The sequence below is a fragment of the Coffea arabica genome, chromosome 9c (genome assembly GCF_036785885.1).
Source record: "Coffea arabica cultivar ET-39 chromosome 9c, Coffea Arabica ET-39 HiFi, whole genome shotgun sequence".
Taxonomy (NCBI): Eukaryota; Viridiplantae; Streptophyta; class Magnoliopsida; order Gentianales; family Rubiaceae; genus Coffea; species Coffea arabica.
The window spans coordinates 29453536-29481304 of NC_092326.1; the positions used below are offsets into that span (position 1 = coordinate 29453536).

Consider the following 27769-nt stretch of genomic DNA (forward strand, 5'->3'; position numbering starts at 1 on the left):
TTAGGAGAAAATTGTCTAATTTCGTATTATGAGTGACCAACTAATATTTATAGGATTGTTTTTCTCTGCTCCACTAGCGGCGGCCCAAACAGAAGGTAGGGTTTCTGTTTTGGCTGGCCGACCATGGCGGCCTCCACGCCGCCTGATCATCAGACTGTGGATCCTCCCGCTGCTACTTCCACTCCTCCCTTGAACTTTACGGCGGCTGTGGCCTCGTATTGTTCTACCCTGCCAGCGGCAGACTTGGAGGTTGGAGTGGTCTCTTCCTTTCGTGGAGAACCAGCACTGCGGATGACACGAGGAGACATGCTGCGCCTGGCAGAACCCTTTCGCTATGCGCTAGTCGGGAGATTCGGAGTACGCCGTCCCTCCATGGAACTCATACGTAAGTTTTTCGTATCCCTGGGCTTGAAAGGCTCCTGCTCTGTGGGTCTGTTGGACCCAACTCATGTTCTTATCTGCCCCTCTCTCCAAGAAGATTACACGAGATTTTTCCTGCGTCGGCTCTGGTACATCAATGGTTCACCCATGACAGTCTCTAAGTGGTCGCTGGACTTCAGAGCAAACCAGGAGATTGCGGAGGCCCCTGTCTGGGTCACTTTCCCGGAGCTTCCCATCCCATTCTTCCACAAGACGCAACTCTCCAAACTCGCATCGACGCTGGGGAGGCTACTGCGGATTGATGCAGCAACGGCTGATCTACGGCACCCTTCCGTGGCCAAGATTCTGGTTGAACTTGACGTCTCCAGGCCGCCTCCTAAGCCTATTTGGATTGGAGATGAGGATTTTGGCTTTTGGCAACCGGTGGAGTTTGAGGGTTGGCCGGCCTTCTGCAATTTCTGCAACAGATTTGGCCATGAGGAGGCGGAGTGCTACATAAAAAACCCATCCATGCGGCCCTCGAAGCCTCCATCCGCTGCAGCCCAGCCGGTGGTCGCCCAGTCCAATCGTCAAGTTGTTGTCCCCAAACTGGCCAATGATACTGACGGTCGCCATGGCAATGGTAAATTGTCACATGACAGTGGCACCTCCCAGAAGGCAACGGGGAAGGCCAGTGCAGCGCCTCCTATCACCTTGCCTCAGCGAGACACGGTGATTCTGTGACAGCCCCACCTTCCCCTAAGGCGAACCAAAGAGGTTAGCGGACTGCCTGCCCAGCTCTCGCCAGGACTAACGGTGCAGTATAAAGCGATCTATCACGTTTGAAACTTATAACGCGCGCAACAAGGCAAAAGGGCAAAATACCCCAAAATAAAAGAAACGAACTCCAGAGTCGGCCATGAATAGTAACCGACCCGTCCGAAACCCAACCAAGCATCGAAATACATATACAACGTAACATTAGCCATTTACAAGCCACAACGGCAAGCCAAAAGTATTCACTAAGGAAGTACACATTCGATTTGCCTATCAAAAGGAAATGAACCCGTTATACATTAGGGTTTCACTTCAAGAGCAATACAAAAGACATTTACATGCTCAATTCGGCAATTGACTATCCAATCCATTCTCAAAAGTAATTATCACCCTGTAAGGAAAACAAATAACACGGAATGAGCTAAAGCCCAGTGGTATACCACCCAATAAGCAATCAAAGTCATATAAGAATGAACTTTCATTTAAAGTGCACAATTAAGCAATGAAGCAAAACGGTAAAAGGATACGGTCGGCTCTCAAGAGCCCATTTCCACGCTTGCAATCTTGATCCAACCTCATTGACTCTCCGTCAATGTTAAAAGTACCAAACCGTAGACCACCCTTTACTTCCAATCCTTCCACCTAACATACCCCAACCGGGCCCGCACTTCATTTCAGTAGTTTTTGGTAATACTCGAGTTTACCGGAACCAAGGGTCTCATTACCACAAGGTTCCCCAGTACAGTCCCCGTGGCAATTCAATCTTCACGACCAAGCCCTCGCCGGCTCGATCCAATTGACTACCAAACGGGGTTGAGCTCAGTAATGCAGTAAGGCCGTTGGACATCGTCCAAACGACATCAATTCAGTTTCCATGAAATGGAATTCACCAACCAATATATCAAGTTCAGTAATGCAATAAAACGGTAGCCATTCAGTGACAATATCAAAAGAGGTGAGGGCGGTCAAGTACACCCTCACCTTAATCAATTCCAATATGCAAGTAAGCCTTCAAGGCATCACATAAACATTTAGCAAAGCCACATAGTAACCATTTAGTGAGTAGTATACTCACCAAGTGAGAAAGTGGTGTTTCATACACCGTGGTCACCAAGACGTCGTGAGCTACCGTCACGCCCTAGAATCACGCAACAAATGCAATGAGACTCGATAACGAGTCATATAGCAATGCTAAACACAACCCCAATAGGGTTTCATATGCATAAATGAGCATAATAGCAAACCAGAAATTAGAAAATGGCCTTAGCCTTGGCCCCAAATAGAAAACTGTTTTGCCCTTATTATGCGGTAATGGTGTAAAATTCTCTACGGTTATCGGATGGGGGTGTAAGACCCACCGTTTCGAAGCTATGAAACAGGGCTACAACAATGTAGAAGGTCACTCAATCCAGTTCCTAGCTTAACTAGTTCGAAAATGCCAAATACTATACCAGAATTACCAAAACAGGTTTGGAAAACACAGAAAACTGTAATCGGTATATCTCAGTCCATACAAGTCCAAATGCCGAAATTCCAAAGGCATAAGTTAGCTAAGTCATCCAGCTACATTTCATCAGAAGACACCAACTCCAAAATCCAAACCAATTCCAGTCAAAATAGCCAATTACTATCGCAGTTTTCGCATTCTGTCCAAAGCAGAACAGCTACAGTAATTTCGTCATAACTCATTCTACATTAATCCCAATGACCTGAAATTTTACAGGCACCTCAAACACATCAATACCTACAACTTTCATGTTTTGAGAAAAGTCAAATTCGGCCTCTAACCCTATGATCCAAAACCGGACAGAATTGGAGATTTAAGAACCCTAACTTTCCAAATTTCACTCTCAATCCAAAATTGATTGCATTTATCATCAATTCACACTCACTAGAGTCATTTTCAACCTTTACAATTCATCATACAAGGCCACAACATCCCATTCATATTAAACCAGAAAAATTCCCAATAAAATAAAAACTTCTCCAAAACTCTTCAAATCAAGAAACAAATCATATATTTCAACACTCATGCCACCATTAAGCACAAAATAACCATCATTAACTATAGGGGAGAGGTTGAAGCATCACTCACCTAATAACAAGAGAGAGGAAGATGATGGGCACCTTAGCTCTTCCAAAAAGTTTCAATAAACCAACCAATATCACCAAAAGAAAAGATTGTATGGAGTAAAACTAACTTAAACACTTGATTTGGTGGATTTTGGACCAATTGGAAGCTTGAAAAATGATGAAGTTCTCCTCCTTCTTGAGCTTGGGATGGCCGGCCAACACAAGGTAAGAAATGGTGAATTTTTATGATTTTTGAAGTATTTAACACTTAGTCAAAAAAATAGTCAAAAGTATGAATAGTGTTTCTTAAGTCCTAACCAATAAGAAGGTGACATGTGGCACCTTATTAAATGCATTCCTATCCTTTCTTTCCTCTCTCACATCAATCATTTCACACACTCTACTTATCATTTAACACCCGATAAATTTTACACAGTATCCGAAACTTAACCTTATTGGCCGAATTTTTCCGAACTTTTCGCACTAGTGGGTCCCACGTCCACTATTTACTCTTAATTTTCTAAAATTTCTCCAATGCTAGAAAAATCATCTTAAAACTATAATTGCTCATAAAATCCACTAAGAAGATATTTCTAAGCCAGAAAATGCAGAAAACATGCAATTAAGGGGAAATAAACCCTAGGAAAATAATTAGGGTTTTACGGGTTCTCACAGATTCCCCATGGGCAGGGCCAGACTCAAGGGTGTAGACACCAAATTTTGAATAATTTGTATGTATCATCTATTTCATGATTTTCATTTTAGATTGCTTGCATTTTAGTTCGTTAGTGTGTGTTTTGCACTATTAGTTGTTATGATATTTTAGTTTTATTCATTTTCGCCCTTTTAGTTGACCTATTTCATTTGCTATTTATTCTTATTTACTTTTAGTTTTAGTTTTTAGTTTTAGTTTTTAAGTTTAAGGTTAGCATAGAGTTTTTAGAAAAGAAAAGGAAAACATCAAAAATATGTTTTAGTCATTTTTGTTTTTATTCAATGCTTTCTTGAAGGAAAAATGAAAATGAAAAATCATAAAAAAAAAGAGAAAAGAGAAAATTAAAGAAAAAGAGGAAAAAGAAGAAAAATTCAAAAAAATAGGCTTTAGTTGGCTTGGAAAAATGGAAAGAAAGGAAAAGGAAAATTTGTTCACAAAAATATGTTTATTTCTTTAAATTCAATCTTTGGGCACTTTAGTTATTTTTATTAAGTTATTTTGAGAAAAAGAAAATGATGAAAAAATGAAAATTAAAAAATTAAAAAATGGCCATTTTTATTTAGTCTTTTGTTTTTGTTACCTGGTTTGTGTAATTTTGTTATTATTATTATTTATATTCTATTTTATCATTTCTGTAATTATCAAGTTGTTAAAAAATAAATAAATAAATAAAAATTAAAAATTACCGCAGCATGCACGCTGCAAAAAATTGCAGCGTGCAAGGTACAACTTCAATAGCCATCGGATGGCTGGATGGAAGGGGAAGGACAAGCCTTCATCCTCACCATTGGGGTGAGGGTTTAGGAACCTTGGAGTTCCATATAAAAGGAACAAGAAGCAACAGCCGCAGAAAAAAAATAGAGAGCAACGGCGCATGAAAATCAAACAGCTAAGTGAAACTGGAAAAGGAGAGGATACGGTGCAGAGGAAGGACGGCTAAGGAAAGAAACCAGAGAGGAAAAACTGACTGGCGGCGGGGGAAAGAAAAGAAAAAGGGACGAGAGCAAGAGAGGATTTCAACGAGGGAAAACAAAAGGCAACGGCGGGGGGAAAAAGCAAAAAAAAAAAAAAAAGAGAAAAAGGGGGCGTCGTCTGAGGCCAAGGAGAAGAAAACAAAGAAACAGGCAGCGGACGGAAAAAAGGAAAGACCGAGAGAGCTTGGTCTGAAAAACAAAGGAAAAGAAAAACAGGGGAAAGAAGGAAGGGGGCCAGCTTTGGCAAAGGAAACAGAGCAAAGAAAACAAAGCCAAAGAAACAGGGTCGCTCCGGCAGTGCAAAGGAGCGATGGATAGAGAACGGGATTCGAAGCCAGGCAGCGGAAGTGCTGCCTCTGCCCAGAATGAGGCCATTGATCGGCAAGAATGGTTGCGACGACTTGCCCTCGAGACTATCGACCTTGCAAAGGATCCCTATTTTATGCGCAGTCATCTGGGCAACTACGAGTGCAAGCTGTGTTTGACGCTACACAACGACGAGGGGAACTATTTGGCTCACACGCAAGGGAAATGCCACCAGACTAATTTGGCTAAAAGAGCCGCTCGCGAAGCCAAGGAGGCTCCTGCTCAACCCCCAGCCTCACAAGCGTAAAATTGCACTTAAAAATCCGTTAAAATTGGCAGGCCTGGATATCGAGTGACAAAGCAAATTGATCCAGAGACAAAACAAAGGTTCCTAGCACGGCGATTGATAAATCAACTCCCAAGTTCCTCTCACACTGGGATCAAGACTCTAAAATGTTTGCGCTCCAGCTATACTTCAAGTCAAAGCCACTTGAAGCAAATAAACCTCCATTTGCTTCTGCAGCCAATGGGACAGCAGCTCCTACTGCTCCACCTAGGCCTGGGCCACCTCCACCTCAAGCTCCACCATCACCCCCTACAAAATTTCACCAAGCAGGAACACGGTAAGCTATTGGGTTTTCCCTCTTTAAATTTCAGTTCTTGTCCAGTTTTGAAATGGTTTTTCCGTCGGTTTATTTAGTACAGTTTTCCTGTTAATTAGCTTAAAATTTCTGAATTCGCAAATATGTTGATTGGGCTGATTTCTCTTGGATTTCTGGCAAATTTGGGGTTGATTATAACCCCAATTGAGCTAAGAATCGATGATGTCTTTGATGCTCATTTGGTGTTTGAAGAAATACCTGATAGAAAACGTTGAATCAAAGCTGCAAAAATTGATGAATTTTGTGTGGGTCTGTGTGTGAGATGCAGCTCTGGTCAATCCAAAGCTGGCCGAAAATTGTTGTTTTTGCGGCATGAAAGGAGAGTTTTGAGAGATGTTTATGTTCGGATGTCTCTCTGTTGCTTTCATTTCTGTTCTACTTGTTGTCCTTTCCCTCGTAGGAGTTTGAGTTCCATTTGGAATTGGGAATGGTCGAGTTTCTTTGTATGGATTTATGCTAGTTGCATTTTTCCTTTTTGAAATGATCAGAGTTGAGTTTTGGTTGCTTTTGTCCGTGAAAGGAAGCTGAAATTGAGGCTGACATTTAGATTGTTCGGAGAAGATGATTATTCATCTGATCTTGTAGTTCCAGCCCCCTGACTTTTTAAGTATTTCATCACGGCCCGAATGATTTGTTATTTCTTGCAAGTAGGTCCTGAATTAATTTCAAATTGACCCCTGACCTTTGGTAAAATCACATTAAAGCCTGCGTAACTTCTAGATTTTGTTCAAGTAAGTCATGTTTTAAACATAATTTGCCCCCCTAAACTTTACTTTTGTTTAATTTCGACCCCAAAGTCTCCGTGATTCCTCCAATTGGGTCCCTAAATTAATTGCAAATAGGTCCCTGAACTTTATTTTTCTTTAATTTTGACCTCTAAACTTTGTTAATTTGTGTAATCAAGTCCTTTCTTCTTTTGACTTCTTGAATGTGAGTTGCTTTCATGATTCAATTGATTCAATTTCAAGTTTACCATTTTATATGATTATTTGTTAAATAAAGTGATGCCTTGACTCGTTTATTATTTTGGAGGGTAAATAAGTGACTTCATCCCATTAGAGCTCCATTTCAAGGGAGGTATAACTTCTTTTATCTCTTTTGTCTCTCCCCTATGTGATCTAATGTGCTAAGTGAAAATTGCATGTTTACTTGCTGCCCTTGCCTTTCCTTAATTCCTTTTATTTATTTCATTTTTACTTTTGCTTTTTATTTAAGTTATTCTTAATGGGGTATGTGTACACCTCTTGGCTTGTAATAGATAGGGCTTGGCGAGCAATTTGGTCCATTTTCCCTTTCCCATTTTGTTTTAGTTAGTGAATGTAATAGGTTCATTAGCTTGGTTACATGCCTACGTGTTAAGTGTTAATTCGCTTTATTAGGTCCTTGCATCTAGTCAAGCATGCTAAGTGTTATGTGCTACGTGTTTATAAGTGATTCGCATGTCTACTCGCTTCTTATAGTCATGAATGAATGTGATGGATGAATGGACGTCACCACACTAGTCCAACGCTAGTTGTGGTTCATTGTTCCGTTTCCACTAGTCCAATGCTAGTAAAAATTCATAGAAAGGGCTAGTCCAATGCTAGACCCAATAAGCTATTTCCCCTTTCGATAGTGCATATTTGCATGTTCACTACATGTCATGCATTTTTCTTAGTTTTATCATTTGGCATGCTCCTCGAACCCCTTTTCCCCTCATTTTAGGATTTTTGCATCTCATACTAGTTATAGGGTACATTTGCGTGAGAAACCCCTTGAATATGGGATATAGACGAGTGTGGCTTTTTCTAAGCCTTAGCACGCTTGTATTCCCTCTATCAAAGGAAAAATTGAGTCACGATTTAGGTCTCCCCGTGCCCAATATGCATGCATCCCCTAGGCTCATGCATTCTAAATCCACTCTATCATTACACTTTCACTTTCACTCCCATTTGCACACGTACACTTTTTTTATCCCTTCACTTGCACACGAACACTTGTAAATACATTTGCACACCTCCACTTACATCCTATCATTTTTATTATTTTTTCTCTTACTTCACACAAACTCACGTTTTCACATTGCATACATGCATTCCATTCATTTGCATCCCACTCGCATTATTCGTGACTTCTTCAAAGGATCGTTATTGAGCTTCACAATTAATGTGATTGGCACCACTCAACCTTTGAAGAGAAATTTCCCCCAATACCCCTAGGTCTAGGGTTTGCATTCATGTAGTGCATCCAAATGTAATAAATTCTTTGGTTAAAACAAAAAAATCTTTGATTAAATCAACGCAACTAGCCTTGGCTAGGTCGAAGGGGTGCCTTGGATTTTTATCCTTGCCTTCCCCTTCGTCAAATGTGACTCCCGAACCTTTTTCGTTGGTTTACGTGGATTAGGAGTCGTTTAAAAGGGGTTTCTTACTACTTTTTCCTATTTTTTCTAAAAATTCATTTTTTTTAGGTGACTTGGTACACCTTAACTCATTACCAAGTGGCGACTCCAATTGTTTCAAAAACCCTTTTTAAACTACATTTCGGGTCAAATCGTCGCATTCTCAAACCCCCATTTAGACCCATTTTTCTTTTAAATCAAAATTCATTTTCCAATAAAAAATTGAATCAAAATACATTTTTAAACCATTTATTTATTTATCAAAAAATGGGGCGCGACAGTTGGCGACTCCACTGGGGATATTCGAGAGTCCGAGCAAATTTGATTTAATCAATCTTTTTCTTCTTTTAATCTTTTCATTTATCACATTTGGGTGTTTAGGATTGCATTTTTCCTTTTATTAGGATTTTTGCATTTCACGCGTATCCAACTACTCCCTCACTCACGCATGTATGATGGGTTGACTGGATGTATGTTTACTTGCTTACCTCGCGCTCGCATTGCATTTGGGGGGGTGTGTCATGTGACGACCCCACTTCTCCCAAGGGCGAACCCAAGGGTATCGACGGGCCGCCTGCCTAACTCGCGCCAGGACTCAAAACTTAAAACAATCAAAGCCAGAAAATTCAAAAGAGTACTATATACAACCCCAAAAGAGTTATAATTACATTCTCCAAAAGTATCGAGTCAAACCACCAAAACAAAAACAAACATCCTAACTGTTCAACTATTACAAGCCAATCTTACTATACTAGTATACGAGCCAAAAGTCCCCGCGTCGGCCCCTGCTAAGGAAAACAAAAGGAATGGGGTAAGCTATATGCTTAGTAAGTAAACAGGGGCGAAAGCGTAAATTCATGTAGCAACAATTACACAATAAGAGTAAAGCAAAAGCAGAAAAGAACAACATCATATAATAAGGATACGGGTGGCTCCAAAGCCAGTTCATGTGCCATGCATGATCTCCTGCCGACACTCCGTCGACCGCAAATAATAGTCCGTAGAACTTCACTTGTACACCCACCGACACCTTATCACCCTCACTGGCCAGTCACCTCACAAACTTGCCCGGGCGAACGAAATCACAAACTTGAGCTTGAGTCACAAGCTCGGGTCACAAACTTGGTCACTTTCTCGGTGAACCGGATTCACAAAATTGGTTCATAACATGAACCTACAAACTTGGTAACCTCAGACTAAGTTGGACTGCCTTCGACCAAGCCCTAACCGGCTCGAATAGTCCAACCAGGTCAAGAGTTCGCCCCAAACTCACAAACTTCACAAAATTATTCAAAATCACAAACTTTGCAAACTTCACAAACTTTATTCGAAAGTCGCCCCGAGCCACAAGCTCAAGGGTTTTGGTTCCAAAAGGTTCATATACATATGCCAAGTACAATTATACATTCAAATTAGGGTTTAGGTCGAGTGCGATAAAGTACACCCTCGCCTAAGTGCCCTTTTCACATATCGCAAACACATAGCAAAGAAAACACACCAAACTGGCCTGAATACTTACTCAAAATACCGAAAGTAGTACGAAAGCAAAATCGCTTCGCCCGTTCGCTAGTAGTGGGCCCCACCGGCTCCGCCTAGCTCACCGCTGTCTGAAATAGAAGATTTTATCACAAACGGCCACTAACATGCCCAAAACAAGCAAAACGGCAAAACAACACGCGCGCACGTAAATATGACAGACGGAAACGGAAACGGCAGATTTGATACTCATTTTTAGTTCACCCATAAGTTGAGCTACGAATATCGGATTAAGGCGGATGAGATGCCAAATCGAAGCTTAAAGGATGAACAACAACTGTTATGAAGACATCCAGAACTGAAACTGGAGGCTTCAGTCCCAAATGAACCAAACACAATCACTTACGAAATCTGGCCAATGCACAAATGGTCAGTTTTCAGTGTGAACTGTTTTCTATGCTACACATCGTCAAAAGAGCTGAAAATTGGCAGTTAGATAGTTCATTCCAAATGGAACAACTTTCATGAAGGTCGGCAATCCAAATTCGGAACGGAAATTGGTCATCAGGACCAAAACAGATTTCTGGTCATTTTCACGGGCAGGCCTTGTTTGCTCGGCTATATCTCAGGTTTTATAAATCCGATTCATGAAATTCCAAGGGCGTTAGAAAGCTCTGATATAGGGCTATAAGTTTAGTGTTTTGGTCGGAAGCCCAAACAGCTTGTAACTCAGTCAAATGTGAAGCCAAAGTTCCAGCCATAAACTTTCCAAAAACGTACCAGAATCACAAACCGTATTTGACCTCAATATGCGGTAATGGCACCAAATTCACTACGGTTATCGGATGGGGGTGTAAGACCCACCGTTTCGAAGCTATGAAACAGGGCTACAACAATGTAGAAGGTCACTCAATCCAGTTCCTAGCTTAACTAGGTCGAAAATGCCAAATACTATACCAGAATTACCAAAATAGGTTTGCAAATCACACAAAACTGTAATTACTATAACTTAGTCTATACAAGTCCGAATGCCGAAATTTCAAAGGCATATGTTAGCTAAGACATCCTGATACATTTCATCAGAAGACACCAACTTCAAAATCCAAACCAAAACCAGTCAAAATGGCCAATTACTATCGCAGTTTTCGCATTCTGTCCAAAGCAGAACAGCTACAGTAATTTCGTCATAACGCATTCTAAATTAATCCAAATGACCTGAAATTTTGTAGGCATATCAATCACATCAATACCTACAACTTTCATGTTTTGAGCAAAGTCAAATTCGGCCTGTACCCCTATGATCCAAAACCGGACAGAATTGGGGATTTAAGAACCCTAGCTTTGCAATTTTCACACCAAATCCAAAATTGGTTGCATTTATCCACATTTCACATCCACTAGACCCATTATAGTCCATTGCCAATCATCACAAACAACCACACCATCATAATCCAATTAAACCAGAAAAATCATCATAAAATGGAAAACTTCACCAAATCAATTCAAACCAAGATAAAAACCAGAAATTTCAGCACTCTTATCACTAATAAGCACAACATAAGCATCATTAGGTGTAGTAGGATGTTTCAAGCTTCACTTACCAAAAACCAAGAGAGAGGAAGATGTTGTGCACCTTAGTCCTTCAAACAAAGTTCACCAAACAACTTACTAGCACTAGAAGGAAGAATTTTATGGAGTGAAAACCAAGTTAAGCAAGTGGTTTAGTTGATTTGAGCTAGAAGTTTGCTAGAATGTTGAAGAGTTTTGTCTTTCTTCTTGCTTAGAGAGGGCCGGCCATAAGGAGGAGAAAAATGGTGAATTTTGTGAAATTTTTGGATATTTAACCTTTGGTCAAAAAAGTCAAAATTGTGAATAGTAATTCTTAAAAGCCATCCAATAAGAAGGTGACACTTGTCACCTTCATAAATGCATTCTTATCTTTCTTTTCTCTCTCACATCAATCACTTCACACACACTACTTATCTCTTAACACCCGATAAATTTTAAACAGTATCCGAAACTTAACCTTATCGGCCGAATTTTTCCGAACTTTTCGCACTAGTGGGTCCCACGTCCACTATTTACTCTTAATTTCTCAAAATCTAACCAATACTAGAAAAATCATCTAAAAATTATATTTACTCATAAAAATTATCTGGGGAATTTTCTAATAAAGAAAATGTAGAAAAAACGGGTTTTCAATCTTAACCGGAACTTAGGGTTTAAATCTTAATCCCTACTTAGGGTTTTCGAAATACTCCCAAAACCAAACGTTACCGCCCAATTAATGAATATATCAACGTAGAACGAACTGGGGCCTCACATGTCACCTTAGAGCCTCGCGTTGGTTCTTGATCCCTCCCCTCCAAACGAGCACTAGCATACGCGCATACGCTTTAATTATTTTTACCCCTAATTTATTTTTCTTTTAGTGGCTTGTCACGCCACTCCACCCTATTAGGATTTTAGGTGACCCACTTGGACATGTGATCGTATCACGACGTGGGCGTAGCATGATCCGAGGGGTCACTCGATCTTCCGCTTTAAACTTTAGGTTGATGACCTATTAGTTTTTAGTCGAAGGTTGAGGATTTTTTTTAGATTCGCCCAGACGGGTAGCCGTAACATGACGTGTGCGTAGCAACGTCTGGGGAATCGCTTGAGCCACCGACAAGGAACCTTGGGAGTGATGACCCTTGGTTTTCAAGTCTGAAGGCTTGGGGACCTGAGCTTGTCGAGTCTAGATGCATTAGTGAACCCCAACCTCATGCATCCATTTTAGAATTGCCTAGGGTAGAGTCGACCTTACCCTATTAGGGACACCATGCACGAGGGGAGGGATCCCACCCTCTTTCCTTATTTCTTTGTTGCTTTTGTATCATCTAATTGTCCAACGTGTTATGTGATTATGTGTTGAACTAACGTTTCCTTGTTTCTTATCCTTTGCATTCACAAACGTTAGGAAATAAGAGGTCTGGCATGACCTCCCTTTAGGACCTACCCTTGTAGATAGGCTATTGCACGTTTGAAAATTGTGGTACATTTTGTTCATAAATTAATAATGCCATACCATTTTAGGCCTACCCTGGCAAATAAAGGGTTCCTTAGGTCACGTTTCATTTCGAATTGCATATTTACATCGCTTTAATAAATGGAATCATGCATTAAACCTTAGAAAGGGAATGCCATTTAGGGGATCCCGTATCAGGAATAAGCCACCTTGTGTCTCGGATACTTAATCCAGTGAGACTTGCACGTTTACATTTTGTACCATCCAAAGGGGTAGTGCACAAGGTAAGGTAGGATCCAATCATTTTCATAGAGTGATTTTTGGAATATGAACGTCTAATAATCACTTTTTTTGGCCATTTTATCAAACTTGGTAAAAATTCCTTGCGTAAAGGACATTAATTTGAAGAAATTCACAAATAATGCCTCCTATTGAGACAATAAATAAATTGAGGCCAAATCGTGATTTTAGAAGGTTCATAGACTATTTTTTTTGAAGCCACCAATGGCCGGACGATTCAATCGATCCATTTTTGTCAATTCATAATCAATTTTGAATAAACCATTCATTTGACCAATTTATCCTTTTTAGGGTCATTCGGTCAATTTTTGAATGAATCATCAATTCATTTGACCAATTTACCCTTTTTAGGGTCATTCGGTCAATTTTTGAATGAATCATCAATTCATTGGACCAATTTACCCTTTTTAGGGTCTTTTGACCAATTTACCCTTTTTAGGGTCATTCGGTCGAGTTTGAATAAATCATCAATTCATTTGATCAAATTACCCTTAGGGTCATTTGACCAATTTACCCTTTTCAGGGTCACCCGGTCAATTTTTTATTTCATTCAAATTCATTTGACCAATTTACCCTTTTAGGGCGATCTGGTCAATTTTGAATAAAATTCTCAATTTCATTCGATCAAGTTTCTTTTTAGGATGATTCGGTCAATTTTCAATTTCATTCAACTCATTTGACCCGTTTCCCTTTTTAGGGTAATTCGGTCGAATTTAAATAAATTGTCAATTTCATTCAACCCATTTGACCAATTAGGATTTCAATGTCAAATTTCAAAATGGAAAACCTAGTCGATTTTGAGAAAAACATCCATGGCATCCAGCCATTTGATCAGTTGGGGTTTTGACCCGTGCTTCACTGAGAAAAGTTGTCAAAACGAATTCCAATCTCTTCGATAGGAAGTTCGACAAGGTCAAACCCGTGCGTTTTTGCAAGTTCTTATATCGATCAAAAGTGATCAATCCCTTCGGACGAGGTCCTCATTTTGACCAACGTCTCTTCTCATTCCAATGGGCCAAATTTTTCAAATTATTTTTCACTCCATGAGTTGATCGGATCCATCAGGTATTGTATAGTGCCTGCTCTAGCGGATTGCATTTTCATGCTAGGCCTACCCTTGGCATAAAAGGGTCCCCCCATAGGACATGCATACCGATTTTATATTCTTTCTTACTAACTCTGGGTATTGTTCTTTTGTTTTCCCCCTCCCCTGCATTCATAAAAACGCTTCAATAAAAGGGAAAATATTTTTCTATATCTGATGGCACTTCCGATCTAATAAAGTGTCAAAACTGCAAGTGTTATTTGATTCTTGGGCAGATCCTACAATGAAAATATAAATGCTTTATCTGGAAGCTCTACGCTAAAGCCTCTGAGAGATGTTGTAATTGTTTTCCAAAGGAAACTTTTGTATATTTGATTTGTTAATACATTTTGTTCCAAAAGAAAAGGAGACAAAAAGTGTATATGTGGAGCTCTTTACAAGTTTCTCTCTTCTCATTTGTATCATAATTGAATGAGAAATTTTTGTTTCAAACTTTTTCAGCAATAAAATTTTTGGATAATTATTGTTTTGTGTATATTCATGTACATTTCATTCTTTTGCTCATTGGAGATTTCACGATGAATTTTAAGAAATAAGACCAAATTGAGATTTTTTTTTTTCTTTTCAACATCCAACCTGAAAATTCACAATTGTATGCTTTCTAACTCTTGTATACACTAGATTGGTGATCTGAGCTACACAATAAGAGTGCTCAAGATTGAAAGAGGTCGCTCAAAAGGCCTCATGAAATACCTTTTCTCTTTCACTGTACAATTCATATTTTTGCCCACTTCTATTGACCCCAAAATAAAATCAGTCACATTGATTGATAATTTGCAAACTGGGGCAGCCTCTGCTTCGAAATGTCCGTTGTGTCTAATTATATCTAACTCACATCTAAGTGAAAGCAAAAATGTGCATTATTCTTGTTTGTTTTGAAAATTTGGAATGATACTTTGAGCATTCGTTTCTCTACCTATACAAATTTTATCATTTGCTCCCCCATTTGAGCCTTTGAAAGAATAATTTCGTTTCAAATAAGATCCCTAATGATCACTACCCTATATTGGAAAATTTTCAAATATCAAAAAGGGAATGAATTTTCAATGACCATTTCATTACTTTGGTTGTCATAAGGCGTAAGAATAATACTTTGGCCATCGTTTCTACAACTTAAACACTAATTTATCCCTTGCATCCTCATTTGAGCCAAAAAATTGGTGGTTCTTTTCGAGTGCACATATGATCGCACCCCACATTGGGGAATTTTGAAAAAGAAAAAAGAAAAAGGGGAAAGGGAACCGCAGATTGGGAAAATTTGATTCCACTTGGGTTCCAATTTTGAAAAAAAGAAGAAGAAAAGGAAGAGATTTGTCCGCACGGACCGCCTATGTTTCACAGATATGGATGAACAAGGGTCTTCCTCAGTCAGTAATTCAGATACATGCAAAAAATTTTCGCATTAACGAAAGTTTCCTTTCAGAGTTATTGTAAGGAACGGAATACAAGTCAGGCCATCTTCTTTTTCCAATCAAACATTCTATCCCTAGTTATCCCTTTTGAACCTTCAGAATAAAGTACTTCATTTGGCAACCCCTGAGAATCGCAAACCCCACACTGGGGCAAGTTTGAGTTAGAAAAGAAAAGTTTCAAGAAGTGGAAAAGTGAAAAGTCACAAAATCAAAAGAAAAGAAAAAAGAGAACCTTAGTTCAAAAATAAACTGGGGCAAATTTTGTGAAAGTTCAAGAATGGCAGAAGGCCGAAGAATCAAAAGAAGAAAGAAAATGAAAGGGAAAAAGCCTCAATTGAGCACAAGTTCTGGCAAATTTTGATTTAACCCTAAAATAGGGTTGGCGCAACAATGCGATCTCAGATTCTTCAAACCACTTTTGGAAATCTGCCTTCAAACCTTAACTTTTCTAAGCACCCCACCAGACCCCATTACAAAAGCCGAAAGTCCTGACTTTTGTTCTTTGCAATGGCCCTGTTAAGAAAATTTTTGATGCCGGAAAATTTTAGCTGTATTTCTGAATTGCTTGGATATGAGGTTGACGCTACTCACCATGGAAAACCCACCAGATCAAAGAAAAGAAAACGGAAAAGCAAAAAGGAAAAATGAAATACAAAGGATTCGATGGTGAAGTCCCTATTGAGTGATCAAACAAAGTTCAGAATCTTCGAGTTCAAAATAGGGGCAATTTTGGGAAAATGCGATCTTCGGTGCTATGTCCTTGAAAGTTTTATTCTTTAGCTATCATTTTCAAGCCACATTACAAGCTAACAAAGTCCATCGTTGACATATTCCTTTATGACAATCCAAAGTGAGTATTATGCTCATAAGAAATTCATCAAATCATTTGTGATCATAAGGGTATAACCCGTTTCCACATGTTTAGCTATCACTTCTGTCCATACGTTGCATGCCTAGAAAGCTTGTATGTTGACTAAGTTTTCTTGAAAAATAAGGATGACAAACTCTTTGCTTTCACTAAGATGTGACATTGAATGGATTACATACAACTGGGCACAAAAAAATGAGACAGATTCTGACCTCCCATTTCCTTAGCCATTTCAAAAATAAAATCACTTGATTGGTCCTGAAAGATGAGCCAACCGGAAGTGGTGACCCGTTACCCTAAACACCAATGCTAAAAGTGAGGAAGAAATCTTCTTGAATTTGGTGTTACTTCAAGGAATTCATCATGAGTTCAAACTTGACGTTTAAAGTTTCTTCACATGGTTGTATATGTGCATTCTTTTCTAAATTTTAGAAAGTGCGGCTTTTCTTTGTTCAAATAAATGGGAAATCATCTGAACGAATTTTTGCAATTAAGGGAGCCCACACTGGGGCAAAATTTTATTTGTAAGATTTCATGAAATAAGTCCATACTGGGGCAAAATTTTTTAATACATTTGAGGATGTCAAACCAATCACGCTGTTCTTTCCAAATAAGAAATTTGAATGCATGTCATACTTTGATGAACCCCTTGTACAGGAATTCATGGTTCAAAATGACAGAAAAGCATCTGGTGATGTGGGAGGCCGATGCCGAAGAAAGAGAAGAAAGAAGGGAAAAGGGCCCTACACTGGGGGCAAATTATTTTGAAAAAGATTCTCTCGAAAAATCAGAAAATTCAAAAAAATTCAAAAGTCAAAAATCAAGTTCAAATTCTTGTTTCTTGGAAAATCAAATTCAATTTCTTCGGCAGGACCGAGTTCTATCCCGCTGACCGCTTTTATCTTTGTTGGGACCGGGTTTTATCCCGCCAACCTCGGCAGGACCGGGTTTTATCCCGCTGACCGCTTACTTCGTTGGGACCGGGTTTTATCCCGCCAACCTCGACAGGACCGGATTTTATCCCGCTGACCGTTCATATTTCGTTGGGACCGGGTTTCATCCCGCCAACCTCGGCAGGACCGGGTTTTATCCCGCTGACCGTTCATATTTCGTTGGGATCTCGTCAGGCTTAGATGTTATCCCACCGACCAATTCATCACACTGGGGCAAATTTTTAGATAATTTTTCAAACAAGTCTTATACAGTTCTTCATTTTACATTTTCTGTTCGGGTCTATCCCGTGGGTCTATCCCATTTAAATTTCTGTCTGGGTCTATCCCATTTACATTTCTGTCTGGGTCTATCCCATTTAAATTTCTGTTCGGGTCTATCCCGTGGGTCTATCCCATTTTACATTTTCTGTTTGGGTCTATCCCATTTTTCATTTTCTGTTCGGGTCTATCCCATTTTTCATTTTCTGTTCGGGTCTATCCCATGGGTCTATCCCATTTTACATTTTCTGTTTGGGTCTATCCCATTTTTCATTTTCTGTTCGAGTCTATCCCATTTACGTTTCTGTTCGGGTCTATCCCATTTTACATTTTCTGTTCGGGTCAGTTCCGTTTTTAATTTTATGTTTGGGTCAGCCCCATTTTAGAATTCTTGTTCGTTGGAATCATTTTTGCAGCCAAATAATGCAGGTAAGTATTTGGTGTCTACTTCTTTGTCTCAAGTTTTTTCAAAACTCAGACAAAGAGGGGCAAACTGTAGACAACAAATTTTGAATAATTTGTATGTATCATCTATTTCATGATTTTCATTTTAGATTGCTTGCATTTTAGTTCGTTAGTGTGTGTTTTGCACTATTAGTTGTTATGATATTTTAGTTTTATTCATTTTCGCCCTTTTAGTTGACCTATTTCATTTGCTATTTATTCTTATTTACTTTTAGTTTTAGTTTTTAGTTTTAGTTTTTATGTTTAAGGTTAGCATAGAGTTTTTAGAAAAGAAAAGGAAAACATCAAAAATATGTTTTAGTCATTTTTGTTTTTATTCAATGCTTTCTTGAAGGAAAAATGAAAATGAAAAATCATAAAAAAAAAGAGAAAAGAGAAAATTAAAGAAAAAGAGGAAAAAGAAGAAAAATTCAAAAAAATAGGCTTTAGTTGGCTTGGAAAAATGGAAAGAAAGGAAAAGGAAAATTTGTTCACAAAAATATGTTTATTTCTTTAAATTCAATCTTTGGGCACTTTAGTTATTTTTATTAAGTTATTTTGAGAAAAAGAAAATGATGAAAAAATGAAAATTAAAAAATTAAAAAATGGCCATTTTTATTTAGTCTTTTGTTTTTGTTACCTGGTTTGTGTAATTTTGTTATTATTATTATTTATATTCTATTTTATCATTTCTGTAATTATCAAGTTGTTAAAAAATAAATAAATAAATAAAAATTAAAAATTACCGCAGCATGCACGCTGCAATTTTTTGCAGCGTGCAAGGTACAACTTCAATAGCCATCGGATGGCTGGATGGAAGGGGAAGGACAAGCCTTCATCCTCACCATTGGGGTGAGGGTTTAGGAACCTTGGAGTTCCATATAAAAGGAACAAGAAGCAACAGCCGCAGAAAAAAATAGAGAGCAACGGCGCATGAAAATCAAACAGCTAAGTGAAACTGGAAAAGGAGAGGATACGGTGCAGAGGAAGGACGGCTAAGGAAACAAACCAGAGAGGAAAAACTGACTGGCGGCGGGGGAAAGAAAAGAAAAAGGGACGAGAGCAAGAGAGGATTTCAACGAGGGAAAACAAAAGGCAACGGCGGGGGGAAAAAGCAAAAAAAAAAAAAGAGAAAAAGGGGGGCGTCGTCTGAGGCCAAGGAGAAGAAAACAAAGAAACAGGCAACGGACGGAAAAAAGGAAAGACCGAGAGAGCTTGGTCTGAAAAACAAAGGAAAAGAAAAACAGGGGAAAGAAGGAAGGGGGCCAGCTTTGGCAAAGGAAACAGAGCAAAGAAAACAAAGCCAAAGAAACAGGGTCGCTCCGGCAGTGCAAAGGAGCGATGGATAGAGAACGGGATTCGAAGCCAGGCAGCGGAAGTGCTGCCTCTGCCCAGAATAAGGCCATTGATCGGCAAGAATGGTTGCGACGACTTGCCCTCGAGACTATCGACCTTGCAAAGGATCCCTATTTTATGCGCAGTCATCTGGGCAACTACGAGTGCAAGCTGTGTTTGACGCTACACAACGACGAGGGGAACTATTTGGCTCACACGCAAGGGAAACGCCACCAGACTAATTTGGCTAAAAGAGCCGCTCGCGAAGCCAAGGAGGCTCCTGCTCAACCCCCAGCCTCACAAGCGTAAAATTGCACTTAAAAATCCGTTAAAATTGGCAGGCCTGGATATCGAGTGACAAAGCAAATTGATCCAGAGACAAAACAAAGGTTCCTAGCACGGCGATTGATAAATCAACTCCCAAGTTCCTCTCACACTGGGATCAAGACTCTAAAATGTTTGCGCTCCAGCTATACTTCAAGTCAAAGCCACTTGAAGCAAATAAACCTCCATTTGCTTCTGCAGCCAATGGGACAGCAGCTCCTACTGCTCCACCTAGGCCTGGGCCACCTCCACCTCAAGCTCCACCATCACCCCCTACAAAATTTCACCAAGCAGGAACACGGTAAGCTATTGGGTTTTCCCTCTTTAAATTTCAGTTCTTGTCCAGTTTTGAAATGGTTTTTCCGTCGGTTTATTTAGTACAGTTTTCCTGTTAATTAGCTTAAAATTTCTGAATTCGCAAATATGTTGATTGGGCTGATTTCTCTTGGATTTCTGGCAAATTTGGGGTTGATTATAACCCCAATTGAGCTAAGAATCGATGATGTCTTTGATGCTCATTTGGTGTTTGAAGAAATACCTGATAGAAAACGTTGAATCAAAGCTGCAAAAATTGATGAATTTTGTGTGGGTCTGTGTGTGAGATGCAGCTCTGGTCAATCCAAAGCTGGCCGAAAATTGTTGCTTTTGCAGCATGAAAGGAGAGTTTTGAGAGATGTTTATGTTCGGATGTCTCTCTGTTGCTTTCATTTCTGTTCTACCTGTTGTCCTTTCCCTCGTAGGAGTTTGAGTTCCATTTGGAATTGGGAATGGTCGAGTTTCTTTGTATGGATTTATGCTAGTTGCATTTTTCCTTTTTGAAATGATCAGAGTTGAGTTTTGGTTGCTTTTGTCCGTGAAAGGAAGCTGAAATTGAGGCTGACATTTAGATTGTTCGGAGAAGATGATTATTCATCTGATCTTGTAGTTCCAGCCCCCTGACTTTTTAAGTATTTCATCACGGCCCGAATGATTTGTTATTTCTTGCAAGTAGGTCCTGAATTAATTTCAAATTGACCCCTGACCTTTGGTAAAATCACATTAAAGCCTGCGTAACTTCTAGATTTTGTTCAAGAAAGTCATGTTTTAAACATAATTTGCCCCCTAAACTTTACTTTTGTTTAATTTCGACCCCAAAGTCTCCGTGATTCCTCCAATTGGGTCCCTAAATTAATTGCAAATAGGTCCCTGAACTTTATTTTTCTTTAATTTTGACCTCCAAACTTTGTTAATTTGTGTAATCAAGTCCTTTCTTCTTTTGACTTCTTGAATGTGAGTTGCTTTCATGATTCAATTGATTCAATTTCAAGTTTACCATTTTATATGATTATTTGTTAAATAAAGTGATGCCTTGACTCGTTTATTATTTTGGAGGGTAAATAAGTGACTTCATCCCATTAGAGCTCCATTTCAAGGGAGGTATAACTTCTTTTATCTCTTTTGTCTCTCCCCTATGTGATCTAATGTGCTAAGTGAAAATTGCATGTTTACTTGCTGCCCTTGCCTTTCCTTAATTCCTTTTATTTATTTCATTTTTACTTTTGCTTTTTATTTAAGTTATTCTTAATGGGGTATGTGTACACCTCTTGGCTTGTAATAGATAGGGCTTGGCGAGCAATTTGGTCCATTTTCCCTTTCCCCTTTTGTTTTAGTTAGTGAATGTAATAGGTTCATTAGTTTGGTTACATGCCTACGTGTTAAGTGTTAATTCGCTTTATTAGGTCCTTGCATCTAGTCAAGCATGCTAAGTGTTATGTGCTACGTGTTTATAAGTGATTCGCATGTCTACTCGCTTCTTATAGTCATGAATGAATGTGATGGATGAATGGACGTCACCACACTAGTCCAACGCTAGTTGTGGTTCATTGTTCCGTTTCCACTAGTCCAATGCTAGTAAAAATTCATAGAAAGGGCTAGTCCAATGCTAGACCCAATAAGCTATTTCCCCTTTCGATAGTGCATATTTGCATGTTCACTACATGTCATGCATTTTTCTTAGTTTTATCATTTGGCATGCTCCTCGAACCCCTTTTCCCCTCATTTTAGGATTTTTGCATCTCATACTAGTTATAGGGTACATTTGCGTGAGAGACCCCTTGAATATGGGATATAGACGAGTGTGGCTTTTTCTAAGCCTTAGCACGCTTGTATTCCCTCTATCAAAGGAAAAATTGAGTCACGATTTAGTTCTCCCCGTGCCCAATATGCATGCATCCCCTAGGCTCATGCATTCTAAATCCACTCTATCATTACACTTTCACTTTCACTCCCATTTGCACACGTACACTTTTTTTATCCCTTCACTTGCACACGAACACTTGTAAATACATTTGCACACCTCCACTTACATCCTATCATTTTTATTATTTTTTCTCTTACTTCACATAAACTCACGTTTTCACATTGCATACATGCATTCCATTCATTTGCATCCCACTCGCATTATTCGTGACTTCTTCAAAGGATCGTTATTGGGCTTCACAATTAATGTGATTGGCACCACTCAACCTTTGAAGAGAAATTTCCCCCAATACCCCTAGGTCTAGGGTTTGCATTCATGTAGTGCATCCAAATGTAATAAATTCTTTGGTTAAAACAAGAAAATCTTTGATTAAATCAACGCAACTAGCCTTGGCTAGGTCGAAGGGGTGCCTTGGATTTTTATCCTTGCCTTCCCCTTCGTCAAATGTGACTCCCGAACCTTTTTCGTTGGTTTACGTGGACTAGGAGTCGTTTAAAAGGGGTTTCTTACTACTTTTTCCTATTTTTTCTAAAAATTCATTTTTTTTAGGTGACTTGGTACACCTTAACTCATTACCAAGTGGCGACTCCAATTGTTTCAAAAACCCTTTTTAAACTACATTTCGGGTCAAATCGTCGCATTCTCAAACCCCCATTTAGACCCATTTTTCTTTTAAATCAAAATTCATTTTCCAATAAAAAATTGAATCAAAATACATTTTTAAACCATTTATTTATTTATCAAAAAATGGGGCGCGACAAAGGGATTTCGCAGACCGGAACCCAAGCGAATGCGGGGATGAATGAAGACAGGGAAGCTGTGGCGCTTGAACTTCCTGCCCCGGAACGACAGCAGGGGCCGCCTCATGAGGTGGAGGAGCCCACAGGCAGACCCAGCTCCTACGCCAATTCAGGAGTTGGTAATAGAGCTGGAGGGAGAAGGGAGCGGCTTGGGCAATCGTTTTGAAGTCCTTAGTACGTTAGGGGAAAGCTGTGGGGTGGCTAGGACATTAGAGGCTGTCCGTGCCTCCTCATCTCCAACGTCCTCCCAAGGAGAGGCACACGCGTCATTAGAGGAGCTTCAACTTTTTAACCAGGAGAACGCCACCCAAGCGGAGCTTCCTGCTAGTTTTGGAGAAGAGGCCAAACAGGACCCGAAGGATACCCAAGGTGCGGACATCAAGAGGAAGGTGGGCAGACCTAAGGGCAAACGCACGCAAGTGTCAAATCCGTCTCAAGCTAAGTACCCCCTCCGTTCCCATGATAAATCCAATTAATTTCATTGTTTGGAATATACGGGGCGCCTCGCGCTCTGACTCTATTAAGTATCTACATAAACTTTGCATAAGACATAAGATTTCCTTGGTTTTTCTTCTGGAGCCCATGTCTGAGGTTAAGCATTTGGACGAGGTCCGTAGAAGGCTAAAGCTAGACCACGGGAACTCGTTCTTAAACGGTAAGGTGTGGTGTTTATGGAGTGGGACTCTCAGGCTCTCTTTTCAGGAGGGTGAAGATCAAGTTGTGCATGGTGGACTCACGTTCCAGTCTGGCGAGACTATTTCTGTTTCGGCGGTCTATGCAAAGTGCACTAGAGTGGGGAGACGGCCCCTCTGGAGCTGCTTGGAGGGCTTCAGTAGGGGAAGGAATGAGCCGTGGATCATAGCGGGGGACTTTAATGTGATCGCGTCCTCGGAAGAGCGGAGAGGGGGCCGTCCAGCTAATGGCACTAACATGGACGAGTTCAATTCATCCATGTTCACATGTGGACTCTCCCTAGTTGACTTTGATGGGTGTCCCTTCACCTGGACGAATGGCAAGATTTGGCAGCATTTGGACAGGGCTCTCATTAATGCCCGGTGGGCGGCGGCATATCCAGTCACAAGAGTCTCTCACCTTCCCCGGGGTCGGTCCGATCATGCGCCTCTCTTGATCAAAGCGGGGGCGGGATCGCCAATTTCCCCCTCTTTCAGGTAGATAAACGTGTGGCATCGGCACCACACCTTCTGGGAAACGGTGTCAACAGTCTGGCAAGGGTCGGGCTCAGGTGTCGGGATGCAACTGTTCTACTCCAAGCTGTCGTCCCTTCGAACTCAGCTGAGGAAGTGGAACAAGGAGGAATTCGGGAATAACTTTGCTCGAGTTCAGTCAGCAGAGGTTACATACAAACAACGAGAAGCAGAGTTCGACTCAACAGGCGACGTTTCCTCGATGACCCATTTACATGAGGCAAGGGCCATGTACCTAAGAGAATTTGTCAATGGAATGTGAGTTTTGGAGGCAAAAGGCAGCGATTCGGTGGATCAAGGAGGGGGATGCGAACACATCCTTCTTCCACTCAGTGGTCCAACAGAGAAGAAACTCCAACTATGTCGCACGGGTTAAAGATGAAGCTTTGGACTGGATCCAGGACACGGGCGATATTCAGGCTTCAGCAGTGTGGTTTTTCTCGGCTTTATTCTAATCCAGTGGGTACGTCCCTCCTCCCACTCTGCCCCAAGAGTTGCCTAGAGTTTCGGAGGAAGAGGACGCGGGGTTACGGCATTTACCGGATCTGGAAGAGATCCGAGCAGTGGTGTTCGCTATGGATGCAAATAGCGCTCCGGGGCCAGACGGGTTCGGGGTGGGCTTCTATCAACAGTGCTGGGAGATCATCAAAGCAGATCTACTTGGGGCAGTGCAGGATTTTTTTAAGGGAGTGCAGCAACCCAGGGGCTTCTCAAGTGCGTTACTGGTATTGATCCCAAAGACGGAGGGGGCCTGCCAGTGGAAGGACTTCAGACCAATTAGCCTTTGTAACACAAGTTCCAAGATCATATCGAAGATTCTGGCAAATCGATTGGGGAGTCTGCAACCCAAGCTCATTTCGCCGTGGCAGACAGGGTTTGTTCCAGGAAGGGGCATTATGGATAATATCTTGCTGGCTCAGGAGCTAGTGTTGGAGTTAGATAGGAAACTGACCCACCCAAATTTGGTGCTCAAACTTGATATGGAGAAAGCGTATGATAGAGTGGAATGGCCTTTCCTTCTGTTTATGCTTAGGAGCTTTGGATTTTCAGAGGTCACAGTAGATCTCCTCTTCAGAACCCTCTCCAACTCGTAGTTTTCAATTCTGGTCAATGGCCAACCCACTGGCTTTTTCAAGTCTAGCAGGGGAGTGCGACAGGGGGATCCGTTGTCACCTGCGCTCTTTTTGTTTGCAGCGGAGTTCCTTGGGCGGGGCCTCCAGCAGCTTGGACTTAATCATAAGGATAGACGTTTTGTGTCTGCTGGTGCCACGGTGCCCTACCTGGCTTTTGCCGATGACACAATCATCTTCACTCGGTGCTCGGAACCGTCCCTGACAGCTCTCCATGAGTTTCTCCTGCTATATCAAAAACAGTCCGGGCAGAAGGTAAATACGGGGAAGAGTACTCTCCTTACGCCCGCTCGCATGTCGGAGGAACATATTAGGTTGGTGGAGACAACCTTGGGCTTTTATAGACAGTCTTTTCCAATAAAATATCTAGGGGTTCCCCTGGTCCGTGGAAGAATGGGCACCATAGTCTTCGATCCCCTACTAGCGAAGTTACGGGCACGCCTATTCCATTGGAGCTCTAAACTTCTGAGTACGGGGGGCAAGATTGTCCTCATTCGGCACGTGCTCGGCTCGATTCCTTTGTATCGCTTCAGGCAATCTACCCTCCCAAAATCGTGGTGGCGGCCCTAGGCAGGATCTGCAACTCCTTTCTCTGGGATTCTAGTGTTGATTCAAAGAGACTGCACTGGGCGGCGTGGGAGAAGCTATCTTCGCCTGTAAGTCATGGTGGCAGTTACGGAAAAATGATTCGATATGGGCTGGCTATATGCACAGTAAGTACATTAAGAACTCTCACCCGTCAATCGCTGTAGTGGATCACCTCCCGGCATCATGGCGACGTTTGTTAGCAGTTCGAGATTTTGCGGAGAGGCGGATTCGCTGGTGCCTAGGGAAGGGAATAGTTGACTTCTGGCACGATACCTGGTGTGGTGATCTACCTCTAGCGCTAGTGGTGGGGGTCGCCAATCCTCCTCATGCCCTGGTGGCAGAGTTCTTCACAGCTCATGGCTGGAATGTTCCTCGGCTTAAGGAGTGGGTGCCCGACTTTGTGGTGCAGCGGATCACTAACATCCGTTTCTTTCCTGAACAGGACGATGCCATGGTTTGGGTACCATCACACAATGGGGATTTCTCTGTGGCCTCCGCGTGGGAGGACATCCGCCAAAGACGTCATACATCGTGGATTGATCGCTATGTCTGGGGACCGATTGTGCCCCTACGAGTGTCTTTTTTTGCATAGCGTCTAGTGCGCCACTGGTTACCCCTTGACAGTGTGCTGCAGAGCAAGGGGGTCGCTTTATGTTCTAGGTGTAGCTGTTGCCACCAGGCTCAAGAGACTGTCAGTCACTTGTTCCTAAATGGCACTGTGGCTAGGACGGTGTGGGACCATTTTCTCAAAATGTTCGGTCTTCTTCCGGTTAACGCGGCCAGCGTGTCGGCTATGCTATCCCACTGGTTCTTCTCTCACTCCAAAGTGTCACCAACACATGTGCGGGTCCTGGTCCCTTTATTGGTTCTCTGGTTCATTTGGAAGAGCAGAAACTCAATAAGATTTGAAGCTGCTTCGTTCTCTCCGACCCAGGTGATCTCCCGGGTTGAGGAGTTTTTGGATCAGATGGGTAAGTCTCAGGCATTCTCCACGACCTCTTTTGCAGGTGATCGGGACTGTCCATGGGCAAGGTTTGGAGGCCCCTGTAGGTGGGATAAAAGTGTTGTCCCTGTTACTTGGGAAAAGCCACCGCCGGGTTGGCTCAAGCTTAACACTGATGCCGGTGTCCTGCACGGCAAGGCAGCTGGGGGAGGGGTCCTGCGGGACCACTGTGGTAAGGTGTGCTTCGCCTATTATAAGGAGTTCGGAGAGTTAGACGTGTTGGAGGCAGAGGCGTGGTCACTCCTGCATGGCCTCCAGCTGTGTGCAGATCGCAAGGTCCGAGCGCTAACTGTAGAATCAGATTCAAAGGTGCTTGTTCAGCTAGTTTGCTCAGATATGAGGTCGAAGTGGCCGGTGTGTATCGTACTGCGGGAAATCAGACATTTGATCTAGCGGATGGGTGCATCTCTTCACCATATATTCCGTGAGGCCAATTCGGTGGCGGACGCATTGGCTTCTCTGCAATTGGGAAGGCAGCAGTACTACATCTCAGGTGCGGCTCTGCCTATCAGGCCCAGAGGAGAGGCTCTTCTGGATCGTCACGGAGTACCTCGGATCCGGGAGGTGCTCACTAAGGCTTGATTGTTTATGTCCTCCTTTCATAGATCATACTTCATACACTCCTTGTAATCATTCTTTTTCTTATCAATAAAATAAGACAAGTTAATTGAAAAAAAAAACTAATATTTATAGTAGTACAAATCTAAAAAGTATTTACAAGAATACCCTTACTAATTTATTCATGTACAAGAATACTTATATTCTCTTAACGCTCCCCCTCGTTACAATGAGATAATTTAATTTACCTATAAGTTTTTGTTATTGCCTAGGATCATCTAGTAATGCACCTTGATCTTCTACTAATTTCACATTAGGATCCATAGGAGTATCCATAAGTCGGCAACCTAACATTCCAACTTCACTCAGTATATCGAGTATATATTTTCTTTGACATAAATAAATTTCATATTTAGACCGAGCTACCTTAGTACCCAGAAAATACTATAAGTGACCTAAATCTTTTGTCTGAAAGTTTTCCTACAAATTAGACTTAAGCTGCTGGATCCCCACA

At 41.1% G+C, this 27769-nt stretch overlaps 1 protein-coding gene and 2 pseudogenes across 1 annotated transcript; all 3 read left to right on the top strand.

The window, feature by feature from the left end:
- Positions 1-5209: 5209 nt before the first annotated feature.
- LOC113708284 (uncharacterized) lies at positions 5210-5832 on the top strand (annotated as a pseudogene).
- A 13582-nt stretch (positions 5833-19414) lies between these two features.
- LOC113720394 (uncharacterized) lies at positions 19415-20037 on the top strand (annotated as a pseudogene).
- Positions 20038-22773: 2736 nt separating this feature from the next.
- LOC113720393 (uncharacterized) lies at positions 22774-27279 on the top strand. The gene is made up of 8 exons (XM_027245277.1): positions 22774-23160; positions 23351-23873; positions 23994-24234; positions 24437-25028; positions 25113-25575; positions 25724-26241; positions 26329-27006; positions 27091-27279. The coding sequence occupies exons 1-8, from the start codon at positions 22774-22776 to the stop codon at positions 27277-27279; spliced, it is 3591 nt and encodes a 1196-aa protein (XP_027101078.1).
- Positions 27280-27769: the final 490 nt, after the last annotated feature.

Excerpts from the sequence above, each read along its gene's own strand:
- LOC113720393 (XM_027245277.1), top strand. The coding sequence starts at position 22,774 with ATGAAGACAGGGAAGCTGTGGCGCTTGAACTTCCTGCCCCGGAACGAC. Across the intron at positions 23,874-23,993 it reads AGTCTCTCACCTTCCCCGGG|TCTGGCAAGGGTCGGGCTCA; the intron begins GTCGGTCCGATC and ends CGGTGTCAACAG. Across the intron at positions 27,007-27,090 it reads CTGTAGAATCAGATTCAAAG|CGGATGGGTGCATCTCTTCA; the intron begins GTGCTTGTTCAG and ends CATTTGATCTAG.